Source organism: Gordionus sp. m RMFG-2023, chromosome 4 (assembly GCF_954871325.1).
Source record: "Gordionus sp. m RMFG-2023 chromosome 4, tfGorSpeb1-WG-v2, whole genome shotgun sequence".
Classification (NCBI taxonomy): domain Eukaryota; kingdom Metazoa; phylum Nematomorpha; class Gordioida; order Chordodea; family Parachordodidae; genus Gordionus; species Gordionus sp. m RMFG-2023.
In genome coordinates this window covers 19731682-19755435 of record NC_088778.1, presented here as the reverse complement: position 1 = coordinate 19755435, position 23754 = coordinate 19731682, and the positions used below count along the sequence as shown (strand labels likewise).

At 25.3% G+C, this 23754-nt stretch overlaps 2 protein-coding genes and 1 long non-coding RNA gene across 9 annotated transcripts in view; 1 reads left to right on the top strand and 2 right to left on the bottom strand.

The window, feature by feature from the left end:
- The window catches only part of LOC135928982 (PC4 and SFRS1-interacting protein-like), a 41694-nt gene extending 23950 nt beyond the window's left edge, over nucleotides 1-17744 (bottom strand). For 5 of the 7 annotated variants that reach the window (XM_065465458.1, XM_065465456.1, XM_065465454.1 and 2 more), the window contains exons 1-14: nucleotides 17610-17744; nucleotides 17497-17570; nucleotides 17320-17452; nucleotides 17162-17279; nucleotides 17015-17121; nucleotides 16949-16970; nucleotides 16833-16903; nucleotides 15670-16122; nucleotides 15577-15629; nucleotides 15467-15537; nucleotides 15251-15420; nucleotides 15090-15203; nucleotides 12333-12449; nucleotides 12213-12291 (exon numbers count right to left, since the gene is read on the bottom strand). In XM_065465458.1, the coding sequence (XP_065321530.1) occupies nucleotides 12213-12291; nucleotides 12333-12449; nucleotides 15090-15203; nucleotides 15251-15420; nucleotides 15467-15537; nucleotides 15577-15629; nucleotides 15670-16122; nucleotides 16833-16903; nucleotides 16949-16970; nucleotides 17015-17121; nucleotides 17162-17279; nucleotides 17320-17452; nucleotides 17497-17570; nucleotides 17610-17681 (1654 nt within the window). In that variant the 5' untranslated portion in view covers nucleotides 17682-17744. Of the gene's footprint in view, nucleotides 1-9885; nucleotides 9986-12212; nucleotides 12292-12332; nucleotides 12450-15089; nucleotides 15204-15250; nucleotides 15421-15466; nucleotides 15538-15576; nucleotides 15630-15669; nucleotides 16123-16832; nucleotides 16904-16948; nucleotides 16971-17014; nucleotides 17122-17161; nucleotides 17280-17319; nucleotides 17453-17496; nucleotides 17571-17609 lie in introns of those variants that run through there. The other 2 variants (XM_065465460.1, XM_065465455.1) reach the window with 2 other exon arrangements.
- A 3177-nt stretch (nucleotides 17745-20921) lies between these two features.
- Nucleotides 20922-21615, top strand: LOC135928695 (uncharacterized). Its single transcript, XM_065465152.1, has 5 exons — nucleotides 20922-20928; nucleotides 20971-21219; nucleotides 21262-21339; nucleotides 21381-21443; nucleotides 21488-21615. The coding sequence occupies exons 1-5, from the start codon at nucleotides 20922-20924 to the stop codon at nucleotides 21613-21615; spliced, it is 525 nt and encodes a 174-aa protein (XP_065321224.1).
- A 729-nt stretch (nucleotides 21616-22344) lies between these two features.
- Nucleotides 22345-23211, bottom strand: LOC135928408 (uncharacterized). The gene is made up of 3 exons (XR_010572321.1): nucleotides 22944-23211; nucleotides 22793-22902; nucleotides 22345-22748 (listed from the first exon to the last, which is right to left on the bottom strand). It is a non-coding gene; the product is annotated as an uncharacterized LOC135928408 (long non-coding RNA).
- Nucleotides 23212-23754: the final 543 nt, after the last annotated feature.

Here is a 23754-nt window from a genome sequence, read left to right as displayed (position 1 = left end):
GAATAAAACATAAAATATTATTTAACATATTTTAAAAGGTAACTTCAAAAATAACTAATTATTATTCAAAAAAATTTTTAGCTATATATTTTGCAAAAATGTACCTAGTTAATTAAACAACACTATTTTTTAAGAAAGTATTGTTTACCAGATCAAAGCAGTATCGCTAATATTTGAATTTAAAATACTAAATACAAATAACTTTTTGTATTTGTATTTTTTTTTGAATAATTTCGAGATCACTTAGTATTGTATCTTGCAAAGGTGTTAGGATCTAGATATATATTTTATATATTTTTAGCATATTTTTAATTATTCATTCTTTTATTTAAACCAGGGATCCAAACCGAACCTGAACCGAACCGTTAAACTGCTAAAAACCGGTATTTTTTATCAAACCTAAACTGAACCTAAACCGCTAAAAAAATTATGAACCTGAACCGAACCGCTATAATGTCTCTGAACCGGTTCGAGCCTCATGTATGCTTATAAAACAATATGCGTTATTATTAGTATATTGAAAAAATTTCAATTATATTCAAATTATTTTAAAGATTATCATCAATCACATTTGAATGATAAGTGTCGGTCATAATTTTTATAAACTTTAGTATATTGTCATTTTATAACATTTTTTTAAAATATTTTAAGCTTGTAAATTATAATGCTTAGAGAAAAATTAAATGCAAATTATTATTATAAATGACACATCAAATCTGATATCATATTGGCAGTGCCGGCTACCCAAGTCAGTGTTTTCAACAATAAAAATTATACTATCACCTTATAGTTTAATTTGAGTGAGACGAATTTTGAAAATATAATAAATGTGCGGCTTAATAAAAAAAATTAAGTAAAAAAAAGTAAAATATTGTTCATATTAAAATTAATCTTTGATATATATTCTTATTTTTATTTTTATATTTAAAAATTTTTTTTTTTAATTTTTTTTTATTTTTTTTTTTTTTTTTTTTTTTTTTTTTTTTTTTTATTTTTTTTTTTTTGTTTTTTTTTATTTTTTTTTATTTTTTTTTTATTTTTTTATTTAAATATTATTTAAAATAATAAAAATGAAGGTTTTATACATGTGTTTTTTAAATTAATGATAAAATAAAAAAAATATTATCCCTATACATAAATCGAATGTAGGTTTGGATACAAAAGTTTTCAAACCGGTTCTTAGAGGTTCGAACCGAACCGATATTTTAATTTTTTAGGAACCGAACCTAAACCTTGAACCGTTATTTTTATCCGAACCTGAACCTAAACCTTGAACCGTTATTTTTATCCGAACCTGAACCCAAACCGATATTCGTTTCGGTTTGGATTTTTAAAACTTTAAATATTAAAAAATTAAATATCAGTGCTAATTTTCAAATTAAGATGCCAATTTATGAGAGCCGAAAATTTAATAATAACCGATATTTAAAAAATGACGAACAATCGTCCTGATCCGATAAAAATATAGTCACATCATTATGTCAAAAAAAGGTTAGAATACATTAATAAATAAAATATTACAATTTCATCAAAACTAAAACAGGTGGTCTAGGGTTGCTTCTTGGGTTTTAGATTAATATCAATTAATAAATATAATTTTTTTCTTAATAGGGTTTCCCATTCAAAAAAGGAAAAGTCCCAATCAAAAAAGGAAAAGTTTCAATCATAAAAGGAAAATGTCTGATCAAAAAAGGAAAAGGGTCATTCATAAAAGGAAAAGGGTCAATCATAAAAGGAAAAGGGTCAATCATAAAAGGAAAAGGGTCAATCATAAAAGGAAAAGGTTAAATCATAAAAGGAAAAGTGTCAATCAAAAAATGAAAATTCCCAAAAAGAAAGGAAAAAGTACGATCAAAAAAGAAAAAGTGTCAAACAAAAAAGGAAAGGAAAAGTGTCAAACAAAAAAAGGAAGTGTCAATCAAAAAAGGAAAATTCCCAAAAGGAAAGGAAAAGTGTCAATCAAAAAAGGAAAATTCCCATTCAAAAAAGGAATATCATATTTTTTTTAAAAAAATTATAAATTTTTATTTATTTTTGTCATTATCTTTTCTCAATTTTTTTTTCTTCTCATTTTTGATAATTCTTTTGTATTTTTAAAAATAATTTATAAATTTAATCCATTTTTTTAACAATTCTTTAGGTTTTTTTTTCATCATACATATGTCGTAATTTTTAAAGGGATCATAACTATCTGGGATCTTCACGGGATTTAAAGGTAGCTTTAAAATTTCAATCTTTTATAGGATAAATAACTATACGGCATTATCACGTTTGAATCATGATATAGAAAAATCTTATTTTAAAAAGCTTTTTCCGCGCGTTTCGTTTTTTAATTTTATTGTTATTCATTAATTTTCAATGTTGTTTTTTTTGGTTTTATGAAATAAGATATGTCTAATATATGGTATCCATCGATAGCTAATCAAAAGATCTATTCAACTGGAGGTCAATCTCTCCCCCATATTGAGCGGGTCTAGGTCTTGGGGGGTCAGAAATATTTTTATCAACACAAAATATCGATATGGGTATCAAATAAAAGCTAATTTTAATATGGTTTGACTGAAAGTCTTCATTCTTGGTCTGGATGGGTATGACTTGGTCTGGGGTGGGGGGGGAGAGGGGGGGTGGGTGTAAAAAATAATTTTTTTGATTCAAATAAAAGGTAATTTTAATATGGTTTGACTGAAAGTCTTTAATCTTGGTCTAGATGGGTATGACTTGATCTGGGAGGGGGGGGGTAAAAAATAATTTTTTTGATATGGGTATCAAATAAAAGCTAATTTTTTGATTAAATCTTCATTTTTTGTCTGGATGGGCATGATTTGGTCAGGGGTGTGGGGAGGGGGGGTTTAAAAAATATATTTTTTTGATATGAGTATCAAATAAAAGCTAATTTTTAATATTGAATACATTCTTGGTCTGGATGGGCATGACTTGATCTGGAAGGGGGATTTATGGAGCGGGGGGGGGGAGGTAAAAATTTTTTTTTTGATATGGGTATCAGATAAAAGCTAATTTTTATATCGTTTGACTGAAAGTCTTTATTCTTGGTCTTGATGGGTATGATTTGGTCTAGGGGGTGGATGGAGGGGGTGGGGTGTAAAAAATAATTTTTTTTGATATGTGTATCAAATAAAAGGTAATAAAAATATTTTGTAATAATAATAATCACTCATAGAAGGCGGGTCTAGGTCTTGGGTGGTCAGGAATATTTTTATCACCACAAAATATCGATATGGGTATCAAATAAAAGCTAATTTAAATAACTTTAGATTGAAATTATTCATTTTTTGTCTTGGGTCATGACTGACAGGCCCTCAACATATTAACAAAATGTCTAGTTGGTTAGAATTTACAGAAATAAAAGAGAATGAAGATAAAAAATTTTAAATCTTTTTTCGGTTCCAATCCTGAACTTGAAATATATAATTTGCAATGTTGTATATTTAGCGCGTTATTCCATAGCTATTTTTTTTAGTATCGATAGCTTTAGCGTGCTAAGAGAGATAGCGGTAGCTCGTTACTACAGTGAAAGGGGGGATATTTTTTACCAGATGTTAAAACAAAATAAAAAGATACTATTATATTTTTATTTTAATCATACTTAAACACTAATCTATGTTAAAAAAATATTAAACAACTTTTTTAAATGTCACACTTAAAAAAAATTTTGTATAAAAAAATATAAAAAGTTTTGTCATCACATATTTTCTTTTACTTAGTTAACGATATTTTATGCAGAATAATTTTAAATATAATGATTATTCATTTAAGTGTAAGATCTTAGTCAGAATCTTTTATTTCTGAAAATAGTTTTTTTCTCTCACTTTATTTTATCATATTTGAGACATAACTTTAATTTAATATTTTATTCAATTCGTATAAATACATATAATTATATATAATAAGAAATATATTCGTAATTACACTAATACATGAATATTAATCAATAAAATATGAAATATTTAATGATAGTTCAGTCATAAATTGCTTGCTTAAGTAGTACCTATAAATATTAAAAAATGTTAATCGTAATTTATTATATAATTAGATTACTTTAGTCAAGAGGTAGTCCACGATAGCCCAGCTCCAAATAATGTTGCATATGATTATAGAAATTTGTAAAATCATATGGAATAAATTGATTCATTATTTGATTAATATTATTTATTATATGTTCCCTTGTACTTGGTCTAGGAATTAATGACCTGTACTTGTTTTTGAAAACCCCGAAAAAAATTTCAATTGGGTTTAATTGTGGTGAGTATGGGGGAAGATATTCAATTCTCTCTTTATAGTCATCAATTAGATGACTTTTATGTATTGACGCATTGTCCATAACTAATATGGCATCTGGTGGTAATATACTAATAATATCCATTAATGAATTTCGGAATAACATACCATTATATGATCCTTCGATGATTTTATAATGTATAACTCCACAAATTCCTATAGTGCAAAGTACACTTACATTTTTCCCTTTTGAGGGTGGCACCTTTATTGATGGTCTAACGTTGAGTGGTGCCCAAGCATAGACAAGTACAACATGAAAATTGATGCCTGTTTCGTCGAGAAAATAGAGTCTTTCTCTGGAGATGTTCAGCAATTTGAGGCAATACACCTGTCGAATATTGAAAGCTCCTGGTGTATTCCTGCGATCTGGTTCTTTCCCAGCTCTTATTTTGGACCATCGGATGTTTTTAATATATTTCCTTATAGTTCCAATATTTTTTGGAGAACCAGAGGGCAAATTCTCAATTATATCCTTCACCGTGAAGGTATTATTGTCGATTAGCAAATCCATAATTTGCCTTTCAATATTTGCTGTGTCTTTAATCTTTTTCCCCCTTTGTTTAAGCGAGAATTCCTTTAAGGGCTCACCATAATTTCTGGGAATGTATCCCGTTTTATTTTATGTATTGATGCCTTTGACATATTAACAAATTTAGCAATGTCCTTAACTTTCATCTGTTCTTCCTCTGGCATTGCTAATATTTTCATTACCATTTCAATTTTATCTTTGTTCCAACAATTGTATGTTCTTTTGGGTTTAGGAATGGATGATTTGAGAATGATTTATATTTTCATTAATAGTTGCTAAAGAATTATAATTTGCAGAAATATTAGAATGTGATTGATAATTTTCCATATCATTCCCATCTGAGATTGGCAAAGAATAATTTACAGAAGTACTTGAGAGTAAAGGAGATGTATTAAAGTTATAAAGAATGTAGTCTATATTAAACATTATAAGATTGAAAAATTAATTAATATTAAATTAAATATACAAAAATATTCCATTATGTAAATGATAGTTTTTTTTTAAAAAAAGTTGTTTAAAATTTTTTTAACATAGATTAATGTTAAGTATGATTAAAATAAAAATATAATAGTATCATTTTATTTTGTTTTAACATCTGGTAAAAAATATCCCCCCTTTCACTGTAAATAAATAGCAAAAAATATTATAATAATTTATAATTAATTCTAAAATCATAATCTTTATATTTTATCTGTACCAAAATTATTTTCATTATCAATGTCTACTGTCGACATTTAAAAAAAAATTTTTTTTGAAAAATATATTTACAATGCATATTTTTAATATAAATTTAAATAAATAAAATAAAAAGATTATGATTTTAGAATTAATTATAAAATTATTATAATAATTTTTGCTATTTATTTAGTAACGATTTTTAAAAAAATGTAGCACGCTAAAGCTATTACTAAAAAAAAAAGGTATGGAATATCGCGCTAAATATAGAACACTGCTTTTTATATATTTCAAGTTCAGGATTGAAAACGAAAAAGATTTAAAATTTTTTATCTTCATTCTCTTTTATTTCTGTAAATTCTATCTAACTATACATTTTGTTAATATGTTGAGGGCCTGACAGTCATGCCCATCAAGATAAAAAATGAATAATTTCAATCTAAAGATATTTAAATTAGCTTTTTTTTGATACCCATATCAATATTATGTGGTGATAAATATTCCTGCCCCCCCCCAAGACCCGCCCTCTATGGGTGATTATTATTATTACAATAAAAAAATATTTTTATTACCTTTAATTTGATACATATATCAAAAAAATTATTTTTTAGACCTCCCCCCTCCCCCATTAACCCCCCCCCCCTTAGAGCAAGTCATGCCCATCCAGACAAAAAATGAAGACTTTTAATCAATTTTAAAATTAGCTTTTATTTGATACCCATATCAAAAAAATTATATTTTACACCCCCCCCCCCAGATCAAGGCATACCCATCTAGACCAAGATTAAAGACTTTCAGTCAAACCATATTAAAATTACCTTTTATTTGAATCAATAAAAATATTTTGTAATAATAATAATAATCACTCATAGAAGGCGGGTCTAGGTCTTGGGTGGTCAGGAATATTTTTATCACCACAAAATATCGATATGGGTATCAAATAAAAGCTAATTTAAATAACTTTAGATTGAAATTATTCATTTTTTGTCTTGGGTCATGACTGACAGGCCCTCAACATATTAACAAAATGTCTAGTTGGTTAGAATTTACAGAAATAAAAGAGAATGAAGATAAAAAATTTTAAATCTTTTTTCGGTTCCAATCCTGAACTTGAAATATATAATTTGCAATGTTGTATATTTAGCGCGTTATTCCATAGCTATTTTTTTTAGTATCGATAGCTTTAGCGTGCTAAGAGAGATAGCGGTAGCTCGTTACTACAGTGAAAGGGGGGATATTTTTTACCAGATGTTAAAACAAAATAAAAAGATACTATTATATTTTTATTTTAATCATACTTAAACACTAATCTATGTTAAAAAAATATTAAACAACTTTTTTAAATGTCACACTTAAAAAAAATTTTGTATAAAAAAATATAAAAAGTTTTGTCATCACATATTTTCTTTTACTTAGTTAACGATATTTTATGCAGAATAATTTTAAATATAATGATTATTCATTTAAGTGTAAGATCTTAGTCAGAATCTTTTATTTCTGAAAATAGTTTTTTTCTCTCACTTTATTTTATCATATTTGAGACATAACTTTAATTTAATATTTTATTCAATTCGTATAAATACATATAATTATATATAATAAGAAATATATTCGTAATTACACTAATACATGAATATTAATCAATAAAATATGAAATATTTAATGATAGTTCAGTCATAAATTGCTTGCTTAAGTAGTACCTATAAATATTAAAAAATGTTAATCGTAATTTATTATATAATTAGATTACTTTAGTCAAGAGGTAGTCCACGATAGCCCAGCTCCAAATAATGTTGCATATGATTATAGAAATTTGTAAAATCATATGGAATAAATTGATTCATTATTTGATTAATATTATTTATTATATGTTCCCTTGTACTTGGTCTAGGAATTAATGACCTGTACTTGTTTTTGAAAACCCCGAAAAAAATTTCAATTGGGTTTAATTGTGGTGAGTATGGGGGAAGATATTCAATTCTCTCTTTATAGTCATCAATTAGATGACTTTTATGTATTGACGCATTGTCCATAACTAATATGGCATCTGGTGGTAATATACTAATAATATCCATTAATGAATTTCGGAATAACATACCATTATATGATCCTTCGATGATTTTATAATGTATAACTCCACAAATTCCTATAGTGCAAAGTACACTTACATTTTTCCCTTTTGAGGGTGGCACCTTTATTGATGGTCTAACGTTGAGTGGTGCCCAAGCATAGACAAGTACAACATGAAAATTGATGCCTGTTTCGTCGAGAAAATAGAGTCTTTCTCTGGAGATGTTCAGCAATTTGAGGCAATACACCTGTCGAATATTGAAAGCTCCTGGTGTATTCCTGCGATCTGGTTCTTTCCCAGCTCTTATTTTGGACCATCGGATGTTTTTAATATATTTCCTTATAGTTCCAATATTTTTTGGAGAACCAGAGGGCAAATTCTCAATTATATCCTTCACCGTGAAGGTATTATTGTCGATTAGCAAATCCATAATTTGCCTTTCAATATTTGCTGTGTCTTTAATCTTTTTCCCCCTTTGTTTAAGCGAGAATTCCTTTAAGGGCTCACCATAATTTCTGGGAATGTATCCCGTTTTATTTTATGTATTGATGCCTTTGACATATTAACAAATTTAGCAATGTCCTTAACTTTCATCTGTTCTTCCTCTGGCATTGCTAATATTTTCATTACCATTTCAATTTTATCTTTGTTCCAACAATTGTATGTTCTTTTGGGTTTAGGAATGGATGATTTTGAGAATGATTTATATTTTCATTAATAGTTGCTAAAGAATTATAATTTGCAGAAATATTAGAATGTGATTGATAATTTTCCATATCATTCCCATCTGAGATTGGCAAAGAATAATTTACAGAAGTACTTGAGAGTAAAGGAGATGTATTAAAGTTATAAAGAATGTAGTCTATATTAAACATTATAAGATTGAAAAATTAATTAATATTAAATTAAATATACAAAAATATTCCATTATGTAAATGATAGTTTTTTTTTAAAAAAAGTTGTTTAAAATTTTTTTAACATAGATTAATGTTAAGTATGATTAAAATAAAAATATAATAGTATCATTTTATTTTGTTTTAACATCTGGTAAAAAATATCCCCCCTTTCACTGTAAATAAATAGCAAAAAATATTATAATAATTTATAATTAATTCTAAAATCATAATCTTTATATTTTATCTGTACCAAAATTATTTTCATTATCAATGTCTACTGTCGACATTTAAAAAAAAATTTTTTTTGAAAAATATATTTACAATGCATATTTTTAATATAAATTTAAATAAATAAAATAAAAAGATTATGATTTTAGAATTAATTATAAAATTATTATAATAATTTTTGCTATTTATTTAGTAACGATTTTTAAAAAAATGTAGCACGCTAAAGCTATTACTAAAAAAAAAAGGTATGGAATATCGCGCTAAATATAGAACACTGCTTTTTATATATTTCAAGTTCAGGATTGAAAACGAAAAAGATTTAAAATTTTTTATCTTCATTCTCTTTTATTTCTGTAAATTCTATCTAACTATACATTTTGTTAATATGTTGAGGGCCTGACAGTCATGCCCATCAAGATAAAAAATGAATAATTTCAATCTAAAGATATTTAAATTAGCTTTTTTTTGATACCCATATCAATATTATGTGGTGATAAATATTCCTGCCCCCCCCCAAGACCCGCCCTCTATGGGTGATTATTATTATTACAATAAAAAAATATTTTTATTACCTTTAATTTGATACATATATCAAAAAAATTATTTTTTAGACCTCCCCCCTCCCCCATTAACCCCCCCCCCCTTAGAGCAAGTCATGCCCATCCAGACAAAAAATGAAGACTTTTAATCAATTTTAAAATTAGCTTTTATTTGATACCCATATCAAAAAAATTATATTTTACACCCCCCCCCCCAGATCAAGGCATACCCATCTAGACCAAGATTAAAGACTTTCAGTCAAACCATATTAAAATTACCTTTTATTTGAATCAAAAAAAATATTTTTTACACCCCCCCCACCCCAGACCAAGTCATACCCATCCAGACCAAGAATAAAGACTTTCAGTCAAACCATATTAAAATTAGCTTTTATTTGATACCCATATCGATATTTTGTGTTGATAAAAATATTTCTGACCCCCCAAGACTAGACCCGCCCAATATGGGGGAGAGATTGACCTCCAGTTGAATAGATCTTTTGATTATCTATCGATTGATACTCTATATTAGACATATCTTATTTCATAAAACCAAAAAAAAACAACATTGAAAATTAATGAATAACAATAAAATTAAAAAACGAAACGCGAGGAAAAAGCTTTTTAAAATAAAATTCTTCTATATCATGGTTCAAACGTGATATAGCCGTATAGTTCTTTATCCTTTTAAAAATTGAAATTTTAAAGGGATCCCTTTAAATTCCGTGAAGATCCCGGATAGTTATAATCCCTTTAAAAATTACGACATATGTATGATGAAAAAAAAACGTAAAGAATTGTTAAGACCTAAATTTATAAAAAAAATTTTAAAGTACAAAAGAATTATCAAGAAGAAAAAAAATTGAGAAAAGATACAAATAAAGTAAAGAAATCGCAAAAAGTTAGAAATAAAATAAGAAGGAATGACAAAAATAAATAAAAATTTAAGAAAAATTGAAAAATTTATCATTTTTTTAAAAAAAATTTTAAAAAATTACGATATTCCTTTTTTGAATGGGAATTTTCTTTTTTGATTGACACTTTTCCTTTCCTTTTGGGAATTTTCCTATTTCGATTGACACTTTTCCTTTTTTGATTGGACCTTTTCCTTTTTTGTTACTTTTACTTTTTTGATCGGACTTTTTCTTTCTTTTTGGGTTGACACTTTTCCTGTTTGGACATTTTCCTTTTATGATTGACCCTTTTCCTTTTTTGATTGGGACTTTTCCTTTTTTGAATGGGAAACCCTGTATCATCGAAACTAGAAGCTAATCAAATACCTATGGTGATCTTTCGTGCTAATATATTCGCGGTATTCGAGTAACAGGGACTTTTACATCCCATAAGCTATGACTATTTTACTCCCTATCTCCTCTAAAATTTCCATCTTACCTCCTTTTACAAAATAAAAAAAGTAAATTCAAATCAAACCCCCCCCCTTTCTTCAATTTTATTCAAAGATATTATTAGGGTAAAAAGTAAAACTTAGGCATGTTGTTGCCACCAATTTTTTTTTCTCTCATGTAGCCGATAAATGTTTTCACTGAATATATTCTAAAAAAAAGTTTCATGTATTGACAGATGGATCATTCCATGTCAAATCGATCACGCTTTGCCTGGCTCCCTTCGATTTTACGAAATTTTGTATGAAACTAAGACCCGTGTTAACTATATTTGTGCATAGCCTCCTAATGGGAGACGCATGAAAAATGGCCTTTTATATAAATGTTTATTTAATTAATGATTGTAAAATATATTTGAAGAATATTATAAAAAATCTTGGGTTCTTTTGTCTAGGACAATATTTAAATATTTAATCCAGAAAAAAGGTGGCTCCAATAATAAAATTTAAAATAAACATTACTATTACTATTTTATATAAATTTTAAAAAAAATTAGAGATGAACCTTTACGACATCATAGATAAATCGATAAAAACTAGTATAAAATGAGGAATATTTTTTATACTTAGCATATTTTTATTTGCATGTCACATAGTATAAAATGAGGAATATTTTTTATACTTAGCATATTTTTATTTGCATGTCACATAATTTTCAATACCTGGCTTATGGACCAGACTTTGGGATATGGGTTAGGTTAGGACTCTAACATAAAATATGAAAGGTCCAATTATTGATAATTCAACTAATTATAAAAACATTTTAAAAAAAATCCAATAAGCTTATATAATTTTATATTCATTTAGCCCGAATTGATTTCTAAATTTAATAAAGGTTATCCGGATATTAAGTACAAATATTTTATAAATAACAATAAATTCTTCTAAGTTTAATTTAATATCCAAATCTGTAAAATATTATGTATAAGTTTCCCAGCAAATAGTTTTGTTTAACCCAGCCTGGCTTGAGGGCTGAGTGATCTCTAATACTCACAATATTTTCATTGATTAATAATAGAAGGAGATGAACAAATATAAAAATATATGCCATATTTTTACGTTAAGGCAAAGCCTGGCCCAAGACTTCTCCATGATGTGATAAAAATATTTAGATCATTTCTTTAAAAAAAATCAATCTCTAATTTTTTGAAATTTAATAAAATAGTAATTGCAATGTTATTTAAATCGGAGCAACCATTTATCGGTATGAGGTTTTTAAATATTGTTCTGGAAAGATGCCCAAAACAGTTTTAAAATACTGTTATGGGGAAAAGATGCGCAAAACAATTTAAAAATATTAAGTGTATGTATGCTCTAATTGAACTTAATTTATTATTTAAAAACGTATGTGTTTTAAACAGTCATTAATTAAATAATAATCAACACTTATAATCATCAAGACTACAATGGCTAGGAGGCTAAAATTTTATTCAAATATCGTTACAAGAATCTTCGTTTGCACACTAAATTTTAATAAAAATAGAAAGGGGGTCTGAAAACCATGTTTTTTGATCGACTTTATATGGAATAATTCACGTAACTTTTTTAGTAACTAAAATTGGTAATCTAAAAAAACCTGATAAATTATCATGGAGTATAACATTGTCGTTTGATGCATAAATATGTAAAAATTTATTTGGTTGTGTATCTTTATCCTAAAATATCCTTAATATAGTAAAGTTTTTAGATATCAAACCGTATATGTGGTTGAGCTATTAAGGTTTGGAGATGATATAAGATCACTTTCTCCATATATTGACGTTGAACTATCAATCGGAGACAAAGTATTCAATTGAATTTGTTGTGCTTCAAGCTTTTATTTTATTCATAAATTGTAAAGTAATAATGTAGGGTTGGCATTATTTAATCAAATTGATTTTAATCATATTAACATCATTAATTTTTTTGAATATAAATCATGATTTAAATCAATTTTTCTTTTTGCAAATAATTTTAATAAATAATGTGTTTATTTTTAAATAAAAACATAAAGATTATATATTATTTTAAAATATTTTGTATACAAGTTATAACATATATGCACAATTTTTTAATAGAATAAACTTTTATAAAAAATAATTTAAATAAATTTAAATATTAATTATAAATTTGCCGTTATATAATTAGGACTTTTTGATAGAATGAAAATGGTTTTGGTTTTTTAAAAAGTGGTTCTATTCCAGTTTCTAAAATTTTGAGAAGAAAGTTCAAGGTTCTGTTTCCTAGATTTGCCTAGGTTCCAAGTTCTGTTTCGAAACTCTGTTATATCAATAAAATTTAAACAATAAATAAATCTTCTAAAATGAATTGCACACCATTTTAAATAATATACATATTTAACCCTTTCGCGCCCAGCGAGATCATTTGTCATCAAAATTTTTAATCAATTAATTTTTATATTTAAAAAACTAATGGTTGTTACTTAGACACATGAATTTACAAAACAATATTTATTATTTCGTATTTTATCATTAACCTGTCAAAATCATTATTTTATTATATCAAAATACAAGTTCAAAGTTAGGTATTTTACGCGCCTAAATTTTTACACTTTTACATCGATAATATATAAATATATATAAATCAAAAGTATATAATGTTTTTATAATAGACTATTACTAGTATTTCATATTTAGTAAAAAAAAATTTAACAATAATTATTATTTATATGATTTTTTGAAGGATATCCAAATTGGTAACATTGGGATTTTATAATGTAATTTTTTTCATAAATTTTTTAAAATTAAATATTGAAAATATGATATAGTAAGAATTGAATATAGGTTATTTTCCATTTATAAAGCCACTATAATATTTGCAAAAAGTTAAGAAAGTGGGAATTTTTTTTATAAGACTTTTTTTAAAATTTTTATAAATAATCTTTAGATGACCTCAATATATATTATACCAGAAGGAGATAAATTTAAACAATATATTAGTCCAAAACCGCATAAATGGGGAATTAAAATTTTCGCTTTATGTGGATCATCTGGAATGCCATATGATTTCGAAATATATTTAGGAATATCCACAAATATAAAAAAAACTTTGATGGGAATTAGCGGAGATATTGTTATACGACTATTAGAAACTGTTCCCCACATAAAAATCATAAAATTTACATAGATAACTTTTTTTCTTCATATAATTTATAGCAGCTGCGTTCAAAGATAATGGTTTATCATGTCGGGGACCCTTAGATCTAATCGATTATCGAAATGCCATCTGGCTGATGATAAAATATTAAAGGAAAAGGGAAGAGGGTCCCATGATTATAAAGTGGATTCTAATAATATTAAAATTTGCAAATGGTTTGATAACAAATCGGTTATCACCATATCATTATTTATGGGTATACATCCCATATCACGTAGGAGAAGATGATCAGTGTCTGATAAATCTTTCAAAATTCCGGCCATAATTCAAGACTATAACGGTGATATGGGCGGTATGGATCTCCATGATATGTTAATTGAACTCTACAGAACTGACATAAAATGGAAGCGTTTTTACATGCGAGTTTTCTTTCATTTATTAGATTCCTGTGTAGTGAATTCATGGTTGATCTATAGACGCCACATGAAACAGAAAAATAGTAAACATGTATCCCTTTTAGTATTTAAATCTCAGATAGCTAAAGGATTGATGATGGTTGGAAAGGAAAATGATGGAAAAGATGGTAGACCTACGTTGAAGATTGAAAAAAAAAGAAGGAAGTTGAATAATTTTCATCCAATCCCAGATATCAGATTAGATAAAACAGGGCATTGGCCATCAGCGGTTAGTAGACACAGATGCAAGTACTTCAAAAATGGTTATTCAAGATTTGAATGTATAAAATGTAAAATATCTTTATGTTTAAATAAAAATCGCAATTGTTTTATTTCTTATCATTCAAAATAAATTGTATATTTTTTTACATATGAATATCCTAATGATGACAATTGGTAACATTTCATAATTCTTTATATATATACACTTTTTTTAATAAAAAACGTTGAAAATGTGTTATTTGTGTCTTGTTTAACTCAGTTTTAAAAAAAAAATTTTTTGTTCACGGGAAATACTTTGGGCGCGAAAGGGTTAATAAACTTGCATTTGTTAAAATTAGTTCCAGAATCTATTTCTGGAAATTTTAAAATGTGTTCTGGTTTCAGTTCTTATAAATTTCAAAAGAGGGTTTCAGGTTCTTCGGGAATTTGCCCAGGTTCCGAGGATATCTAATTCTGGTTCCAATGCATTCAATATAGCTTAACAATAGTTACTTCATATATTTGACAGAAAAACAGATATTTAATGTAAAACCTGTTCAAATAGTAACTTTACTGGTAATTATTTTTTCAGGACAGGACATATATTAAAACATGTTATAAATATTTTAAAAAATCCATTTTTTTATTTTTATATAAAAATATCTTGATTTTTGCAAACCCTATAATAATATATTTATTACTTGATTAAAATTAGGTAACACTGTGATATTTGAATTTTTATATGCCATTTTACATTTCTGATATAATATCTCTGCTTTAGTTCGTATTCTTATGTCATTTTTAAAAAATCGAATCTTAAAAAAGGTTATGTAATTTTGAAAATCTAATATTTAATATCTACCTTTTTGAATGTATTAATCATTTCAGGAATTAAATTGATAAATTTTTCTAAATTGTAAGTTTCAATCTTTTCGAGAAGGTGATAGGCCTTATTTAAATCTAGTGATTTTGCTCTTAGGGACTTTTTGAGTTCTAAATCAATAATTCTTAATTTTTTCTCTTCAGGAAAATCTTAGGATTATATGATAATTTAAAACCAAATTAATTAATTAATTACGATTGATTTCTTTCTTCTTCTGTTCTAACTTTTCCAATCTTTTTTTTCTTTTTAACTTTTCAATTAAAAATCTATAAAAATTTAAAATCTCTTAATTTTGACAATAAAACCTTTTTTTGTTTAGTTCCATTTTATCCTTTACATAAGATGAAGTAGATAGGTCCTATAAATACATAAATTTAACAATGTATTGTATTATTTACCATTTTTATTGAATCATGATAAACATGCGATTTTTTATTCCATTTGGCACTTGTTTTAATTGATGTTGAAAGTGTATCAATACTCCCTTTTATGCTAATAAACGTTTTAACATGTGATTGAGAATTATTGACATTTGGATTAAGTTGTGTATTTAATAATTTTTGATGGTTATATAAGTGTTGTAGGTTTTTAACAGGGTGGATGAATCCATAATTCAAATAAAGTTTTTTATATTTTTTAATGGCTGGATAATCATTTATCATTATATTAAGATTTGATTTATTAATGGGTTTTTCATAATCAATTTTTATTCTATTGTCAAATGATTTGAATTTAGAATTCTCACCACTTGATAACATATCTAAAGTCAATGGTGCCCTTTTAAATTTTTGTAATTTTGGCTGTAGATTTTCATATTTCCTCTTAATACGATTGATTGTTCTCTTTTTAAGCTTTAAAATTTTTGATAGTTAAATAATTAATGAATTTTAGTATATTAATAAAAAAAACAATATAATGTAAGCATTCTTAAAAATATTTAACAATAAATTTTATAAACAAAAATGAATGAGTTAGTAGTATGTATAAATTCTATATTATCAGGGTGTCAAACCAAGTTGTGAAACCATATTAAGTGTTATAAATTTCCAAACTGTTTAAAAATATTTTTAAAGAAGAGAACCCATAAATTATATAACCAGATTAAACAAATTTTTGAAATTATATAAATTTTTTAGAAGATTAGTATAATATTTTCTTTTAAAATTATGTAATTTATGTGGTTATGTTATATTATTTTTTATTTTCTATAATAATGTTTGGTTTTTAGCTTTTAAAAACATTTTTATTAGTATTTTAGCTCAATTAATAAAATATATTATGTATGATTTATAATTGCAAATCTATAAAAAAAAACAAAACTTAAAAGAACCTATTTAAATTTCTAAACCAAAATGAATAAATAATTTGTTCAAAAAACCAATCAAAATGGAACTAAATTATTATATCTCTTGGTTTGACACCTTGATTTTAAATAAACTTTATATATATATATATAAATTTTTTTTAAAATTGTAATTTTTATTTTGATATAAAAGCTTATATTAAAAATTAATATCTCAACTTATATATAAATAATTTTATATAAAGGATTTGATTAAACTTGAAAATCTGAAGGATATTCAGAATTCATATTATATGTATCTGCAATTTTGGTGTTAATATTATAAGTATCTTTGGTTAACATAGGTGTGAGTGTATATATATAATAATTGTTACTTGGGCATGTGGGTTTTAATGACTGTTTTAAAAATAAAAAAATTTAAAACAGATTACTAAAAATACCTCATTGTAATTTGGAAAATATTCACTAACTTGATCAATAAACCATTTTGGATTTTTAATCTTCCTACCAAATGTAGATATACGTGTATATTCTGGTAATTCATTATCTTTGAGAACGTGAGCAAAATTGTTATATATAAATATTACCCATATTTTTTCCAACATTATATTCTGATGCTATAAAATATTTAGGAATATATTCATTCTTTGGAAATTTTATCTTTTTAATAATATTTTCATTAACAGGTGCTGTGGTATGGATAGTCTTTAAAAAAGGTTTTACAATAACTATATTAATATTTTACATTTTGAAATTCAACTAAAGGGTTGTTTTTGATTTCTAACAGTCCTTCATTAAATCCTTTATGTTTATTTGGGCAGCCAAGCTTTGTTTTATAATCTTCGTATAAAAATAAATCTTTTTTCCCTAAATTATAACTATTTATAATAAAACATTTAATAGTTATTTAAATATTTTAAACGTTTCATGAGTGCCATAAAAAAATATAGGATATTTTCCCTTCGGAATTTTTCGATTCAGTTGTTCATTATCAATCTTAAAATAATAAAAAAAAATATATTGATATATACATACCCTTGCAGGCCATGGAGGATATCCTTTAACCTTAGCAAATACAAGAGTTCCTGGTTTGTAATCAAGTGCCATTCATAGTTTTATAAAATTGAAAAATAAAAATATAATCGTAGTTTTTCAAAAAAATAAGAGGATTGACATTCAATCAAATATAACGGTGTCAAATTACAATGGCACTTTTTCTATTTTTTTATAAATTTAATATTTGAAGGCGTATGATTTTTAAATTTAAAAATTTCAAATATTAAACCAGTGTTGTTAAAAGCTACTTATATATTAGCATTTATTATATTATAACATTTATAAAATTAATATATATTAAGTAAGGAAAATAAAAAATGAGATTAAATGTGGTATTACTCTATCTCAACAAATTATAACGGAAGCAAGATTCCATTTTTTAGACTTAAGGCTGATGATACAGAGGATTAAATAAAAATTTGAGTTTAGTATAAAATTTAACAGAATTTGATTAATATGATAAATTTAGAAATCCTTTCTGTTAAAAGCATTACAAATTGTATTTCAAAACAATTTAAAAATTATATAATTATAAATAATAGTCGAAAAGGCATGGTTTATTGTTGTTAAAGAGTCGAGTATTACGACTCAGACTCCAAGTCATAATTCGACTCATATTTTCGACACAAGCCTTAAACTCAAGTTGCGACTGGAGTTCTGAATGAGTTGTATATTTTTTAAAGAAAATTTTTTTTTACTTCAAGCATTAAAAAAAATCAAATTAATGGAAAAAAAAATCATGTTTTTATTATATAGCAAATTAAATTTTATTAATTTACAATTTTTATATTATAATTAGGGGTGCACACAGTGGCGTAGCTACGGGGGTGGTTTTCGGGTTTGGACCCCTCCCAGAGCAAATATTTTTTTTAGATTATACGTTCAAAAGACTTAAAAGTTACTTTATATCAAATAAATACCATGAATATTTATATTTTTGATGTTCGTGGAATGATAATTTGAGATAATCTACGAAATTATAATAATATATTATTGATGCATTAACTATATTTTTTATATAATATCGAAGATATTGTTATGATTTTTAAGATAAAACGGCCGAAGGCCGGGCTAAAGAGCCGAAGGCCCGTTAAAGGGGGTCTGGGGGGCGAAGCCCCCCAGTCTTATATATGTATGGACCCCCTCTAAGGAAAATTTTTAGCTACGCCACTGGGTGCACAGGTCTAAATCGCATTAATTACAATAGCATAAACATACTCACTTTATGTTACCACTAGAAAAATAAAAAATAAATATTTAGAAAGATTAATAGATAAAATATATATATATAATTAAATATATATATGTCTAATAAATATTACATATTAAATAAATAATACATATTAAATATATATTTAGAAGGATTAATAGATAAAATATATATATAAATTAATTTAATTATGGGTAATAAATATTTCATATTCATACATAAATATTTCATATTCATACATAAATATTTCATATTCATACATATATTTTATTACAAGTATAATAAATTATATAATTTGCCTTCATATACATATCCAAATGTTCCATAAGGGTTATTGCCAGAGTTGGGCAGTACCACGAATACTTGTATCTAAGATACAAGATCCTTTTGTATCTTGTACTCAGTATCTTTTTGACATTTTTAATTAGACACTAGTATCTTTATCTAAGATCCTTTATTCTGAAAATAATTTTGTATCTTTTTAATAAGATGGTTTACGCAAAATATTTTGAGAAAATATTTTCCCATGTTGGCATTTAAAAACTTATGGATTGAATTAAATGATAAAAAAAAATACCTTGAAAATATATTAGGAGCCCTAAATGTACCAGAGTTAAACAAGCTCGAACTATGACATCAATATATTTAACATTAAATAAAGAAAATGATGATTATTTCTTTGTAATAAATGTTGCTGAACGTTTTAAATTATAATAAATAAAGTAGAAATACGTTATGCAATTCGCAATGTAATTACTACTTTATTATCAATGCGGCAGAATTATCACTTTTTCAGGTGTGGTATATTCTTCTTTATATCAAAAGGACTGAGAGAAAGCCAGGCAAATTATTCCAAATTTGGGAGTTAATTTATAAAGGTAAAATAAAAGATGAATATTCCAAAATTGGAAATTAATATATTATAAAGGTAAAATAAAAAATGATAAATATTCCAAAATTGGGAATTGACATATTATAAAGGTATAATAAAGAAAGTTAATATTCCAAAATTGGAAATTAATATATTATAAAGGTAGCATTAGAAAAAATGCTCCAAAATTGGGAATTAAGATTGTTAAAATAAAATGAGCAGACAATCCAAACTGGCAAAGATGTAGTAATAGCGGGAAAAAAAATATGCATCAAATTATTCGAAATCATTTTCCTAATCTATTATATTATCCATGATATTCTTCATTGACTATGTAAGAAATTAAATGTCAATTTAGCTAAAAATATTATAAAAAGAAAATTAAATTTCTATAAAAATCATTTTTAGTAACTAAGAAATTGTATGTTATATTTACTAGTATTCGCTAAAAAGAAATAAAATCCTTATATAAAATTATTCGAGAATATAATAGGAATTATTCCAGGATATCTAAATAATTTTTAGGAAATTATATTCGAAATTAGGAAATATAGTAAATGATTGACCGATAATAATAGAGATGTGGATGAAAATTTTGGGTATACATTTTTTATATTATATTCTGTATTCAAATTGGAGAACATTATGATGAAATATTAAAAAATATATTCTATTCTTTATTCTAATTGGGGAAATAATTGTAGCCGTAAAAATATTATATATTTTTATTCCTATTCGTGATACGACTAACCCTGAATTCATAGTGGCGCGATTGCGATTGCGATTTAGACTCGATAAATACAAAATACAGTAAATATGATATCGCATTCATAGTTACCGATCGCGCGATTTGATACGCGAAAGCAAATCGCCGCGATTTTTTCAAAACACAAATCATTTTGTGTTTATCGCGAAGATTTTGAAATATTGCTTCGTTAAATACACATTTTGGTGAATTTATCTTAAAATTTAAGATTTAGCGCTATTTTTAAATTATTTGAAATGAATTCAATGGTTACATTTTTTGATGATGTAAAATCAAAGAATCATCAAGTTAAAATTGTGATTTAAATTTAAAAAAAATTTTTAGAAAATAGATAAAACAGCTTTTATAATATCAGAGAATATGAATGTTTGTATAATAAACAATAATTTATATAAAAATATTATACAGAATAATATTTGGGAATTATTAGCCCACCAGTATAATATGGCCAGTAATAATTTTGCATATATATTATATTTATAAACCTTTTTAGATTCATCTCTCAAAGCTCTTTGGAAAAATCTAAGAGATTTTTTCATGAGAGAAAGACTAAAAATGACCAAACTTATGAGTGGGTCACAGGCAGACCATCATATTTCATGGCCATACTACCAGGATATGCTATTCCTGGTAGAAACTGTAACACCAAGGTTACAGTTATCCTCTTTAGATATGGGGGAAGGATTTATTCCAAAAGATGTAAATAATATCTTTAATGAAATTATTGGGGAGACAAATGAATGTAAAATATAACATTTGAATTGGTAATATATTTTTTATTTAGTTGATTGTATTGATAGTGATCTTATAATAGATATTATTATTCCTAAAGGACCTCCATTACAGCTTAGTAATGAGTGTGGTAATTATAAATTTTAAAAATATACATTATTTATATTTAAGAATCTATTTTTTCTGACTCTATTATTTCATATTGTAAATATCCTAAGAGGAATAATGAAATAGGTAATTTATATTTATTATTTACTTTATAGAAAATTTTAAAATAGATGAAATAAAAACTTTACTAAAATTAGAACATGAAAAAACGATATTGGAATTAGAGATGACTAAAAATAGATATAATGAGAGAGAAATTAGACAGATGCAGTATTCAAGAGAAGAAAGATCTTTCTGATCAAATGTATGATCTCATACGCAACTTTAATTAAATAAAATCATTTTGTATATATTTTTATTATGAAATAGATATTTTGTGTATATTTATATTGTTTTAAATAGATATTTTGTATACATTCATATTATTTGAAATAAAATTATATACTATTAAACAGAGTTGGGCAGGTCCTCTGGAAAAAGAATCTAGATACAGATTCTTTGTGAAAAAATGAATCTTAGATACAGATACTAGTATCTTTTTCAAAATATCAAAAAGATACAAGATAAAAGATACTTGTATCTTTTGCCTATTTAGAGTATCTTAAATATAAGATACTTTTAAATTATCATTACCAATTAAGTTAGAATAGTTTGTAAAATACAGTTTTTATTATTTATTTGTGAAGAACATAACATTACCATAATAAGAATGAATATTTGCAAGAATTAATAAAATATTTAATGATGAGTTGATTATAATAATCAGGCATTTTAATATTAGTATTAGTCCATTCTTAGCATAGGTAGGGAAGGGAGACTAGTATTGGAGTTGAAATATTAATTTGCAAAAGAGTATTTAAAATAAATTCATTATTTTATAAGATAATCAAATTTTTAAAATATTTATAATTAGACCTTTGCCATTTTGGCATACTTAACATTGTGCCAAAACTAAATAACCTTTCAATTGGAGCTGATGAATGTATTGCAATATTATATTTATAAAAAATTTCTTTAATGGAAGGATAATAATTAAACATTTATTTTTATTATAATATATATAAAATACAAAACAAGATATTTATATAAAATACAAAATAAGATTTGATTAAATTTATAAATATCTATAATATGGGATTTTTATATAAATATAAACATAATAAATTTCTATTAAACTTTGCAAATTTGTTGCTGATTAAATAAGTGAATTAAAGGGGATAATTTTTTTTAAGGTTGATAGGAATATATTTTTCCTTATCAATTATAATGTTATGGAGTAAAGTACATGTTTGTATTATATTTTCTGTTAGCTGTAATCATATGTTGGGTCACCAAAGTTTGCCATATAGCTTTGCAAGTGGTCCTAACAATTTTTTGGATTGTAGATAGGAATAAGCTAAGGTAGGATATCTACAGCCTGTAGCTAAATATCTAAATAAAAAATATATTTAAATAATAAATTGCTTTATTTTTACCTTAAACAAACCATTAGCTTTTCTTCAACACTTATTGGATATTTTATAAAATTTGTGGATGTTGTAAGCAATATTGGTTTTACATGCTCAAGTATGTAATAAAAGGTTTCCTAAATTAAAATGATTTATAGATAAAATAGAATAAAATTACTTTGGTCATCCTCATATAATTGAAAAATTTAACCTTATTTTTTAAGAGTTTAGGAAAGAGAATGTAAAATTCGCCCTCTTTTCTTTTATTAATATTAAGATTGTATAATCTCCTCCTCTTCAATATTATTTTGTATAAGAGAAATAATATGGCGGCTCTCATTTTGTGAATTAATATAATCGCTTAATGAATGTAAATCGCTGCGATCGATCCAGCTGATCAGTCGCTGAAATCGCGGCTTAATCGCTCTCACTATGAATTCAGGGTTAAACGGCGTCCTCCTATGGATAAAAAAGCCGCATTTCTTAATTTTTTTTCTAAAGTCGTTCTTAAATGTATATTCGGCTAAATTTTATATACAATCAAATAAGCGGAATGTTTAAATATAAAGTTTGGAGTAAATTAAAAACGTTCAATGTTATTAAAAGATTGCACAGTGATTCGTTTATAAATTTATCATTGTTATCTTCGTAACTTTTTGTCTTTAACCTATCAAAGTGATTTTAAAAAAAATCACTAATAAATCAGATATTTTTTGATAATATATTTTATTTGTGTATAAAAAAATCAACACTTGTAAGTTTTTTATTGTAAAATAAAACTAAAATATAATTTTAATATTTAAAATTTACTAAAAAAGATATTTTATCTAAAAATTCAGAAAATTGGGACGTTCTTTCATATATGGCTGTTAAATTTGTAATATGCTCATCGATTCTTTCATATTTTATATTTCTTCGCCGCACTCTAGATCCATTATTCTGGATAATTTTGAGGTAGTTAGAATGTTGATGACCTATTAAAGTTTTTA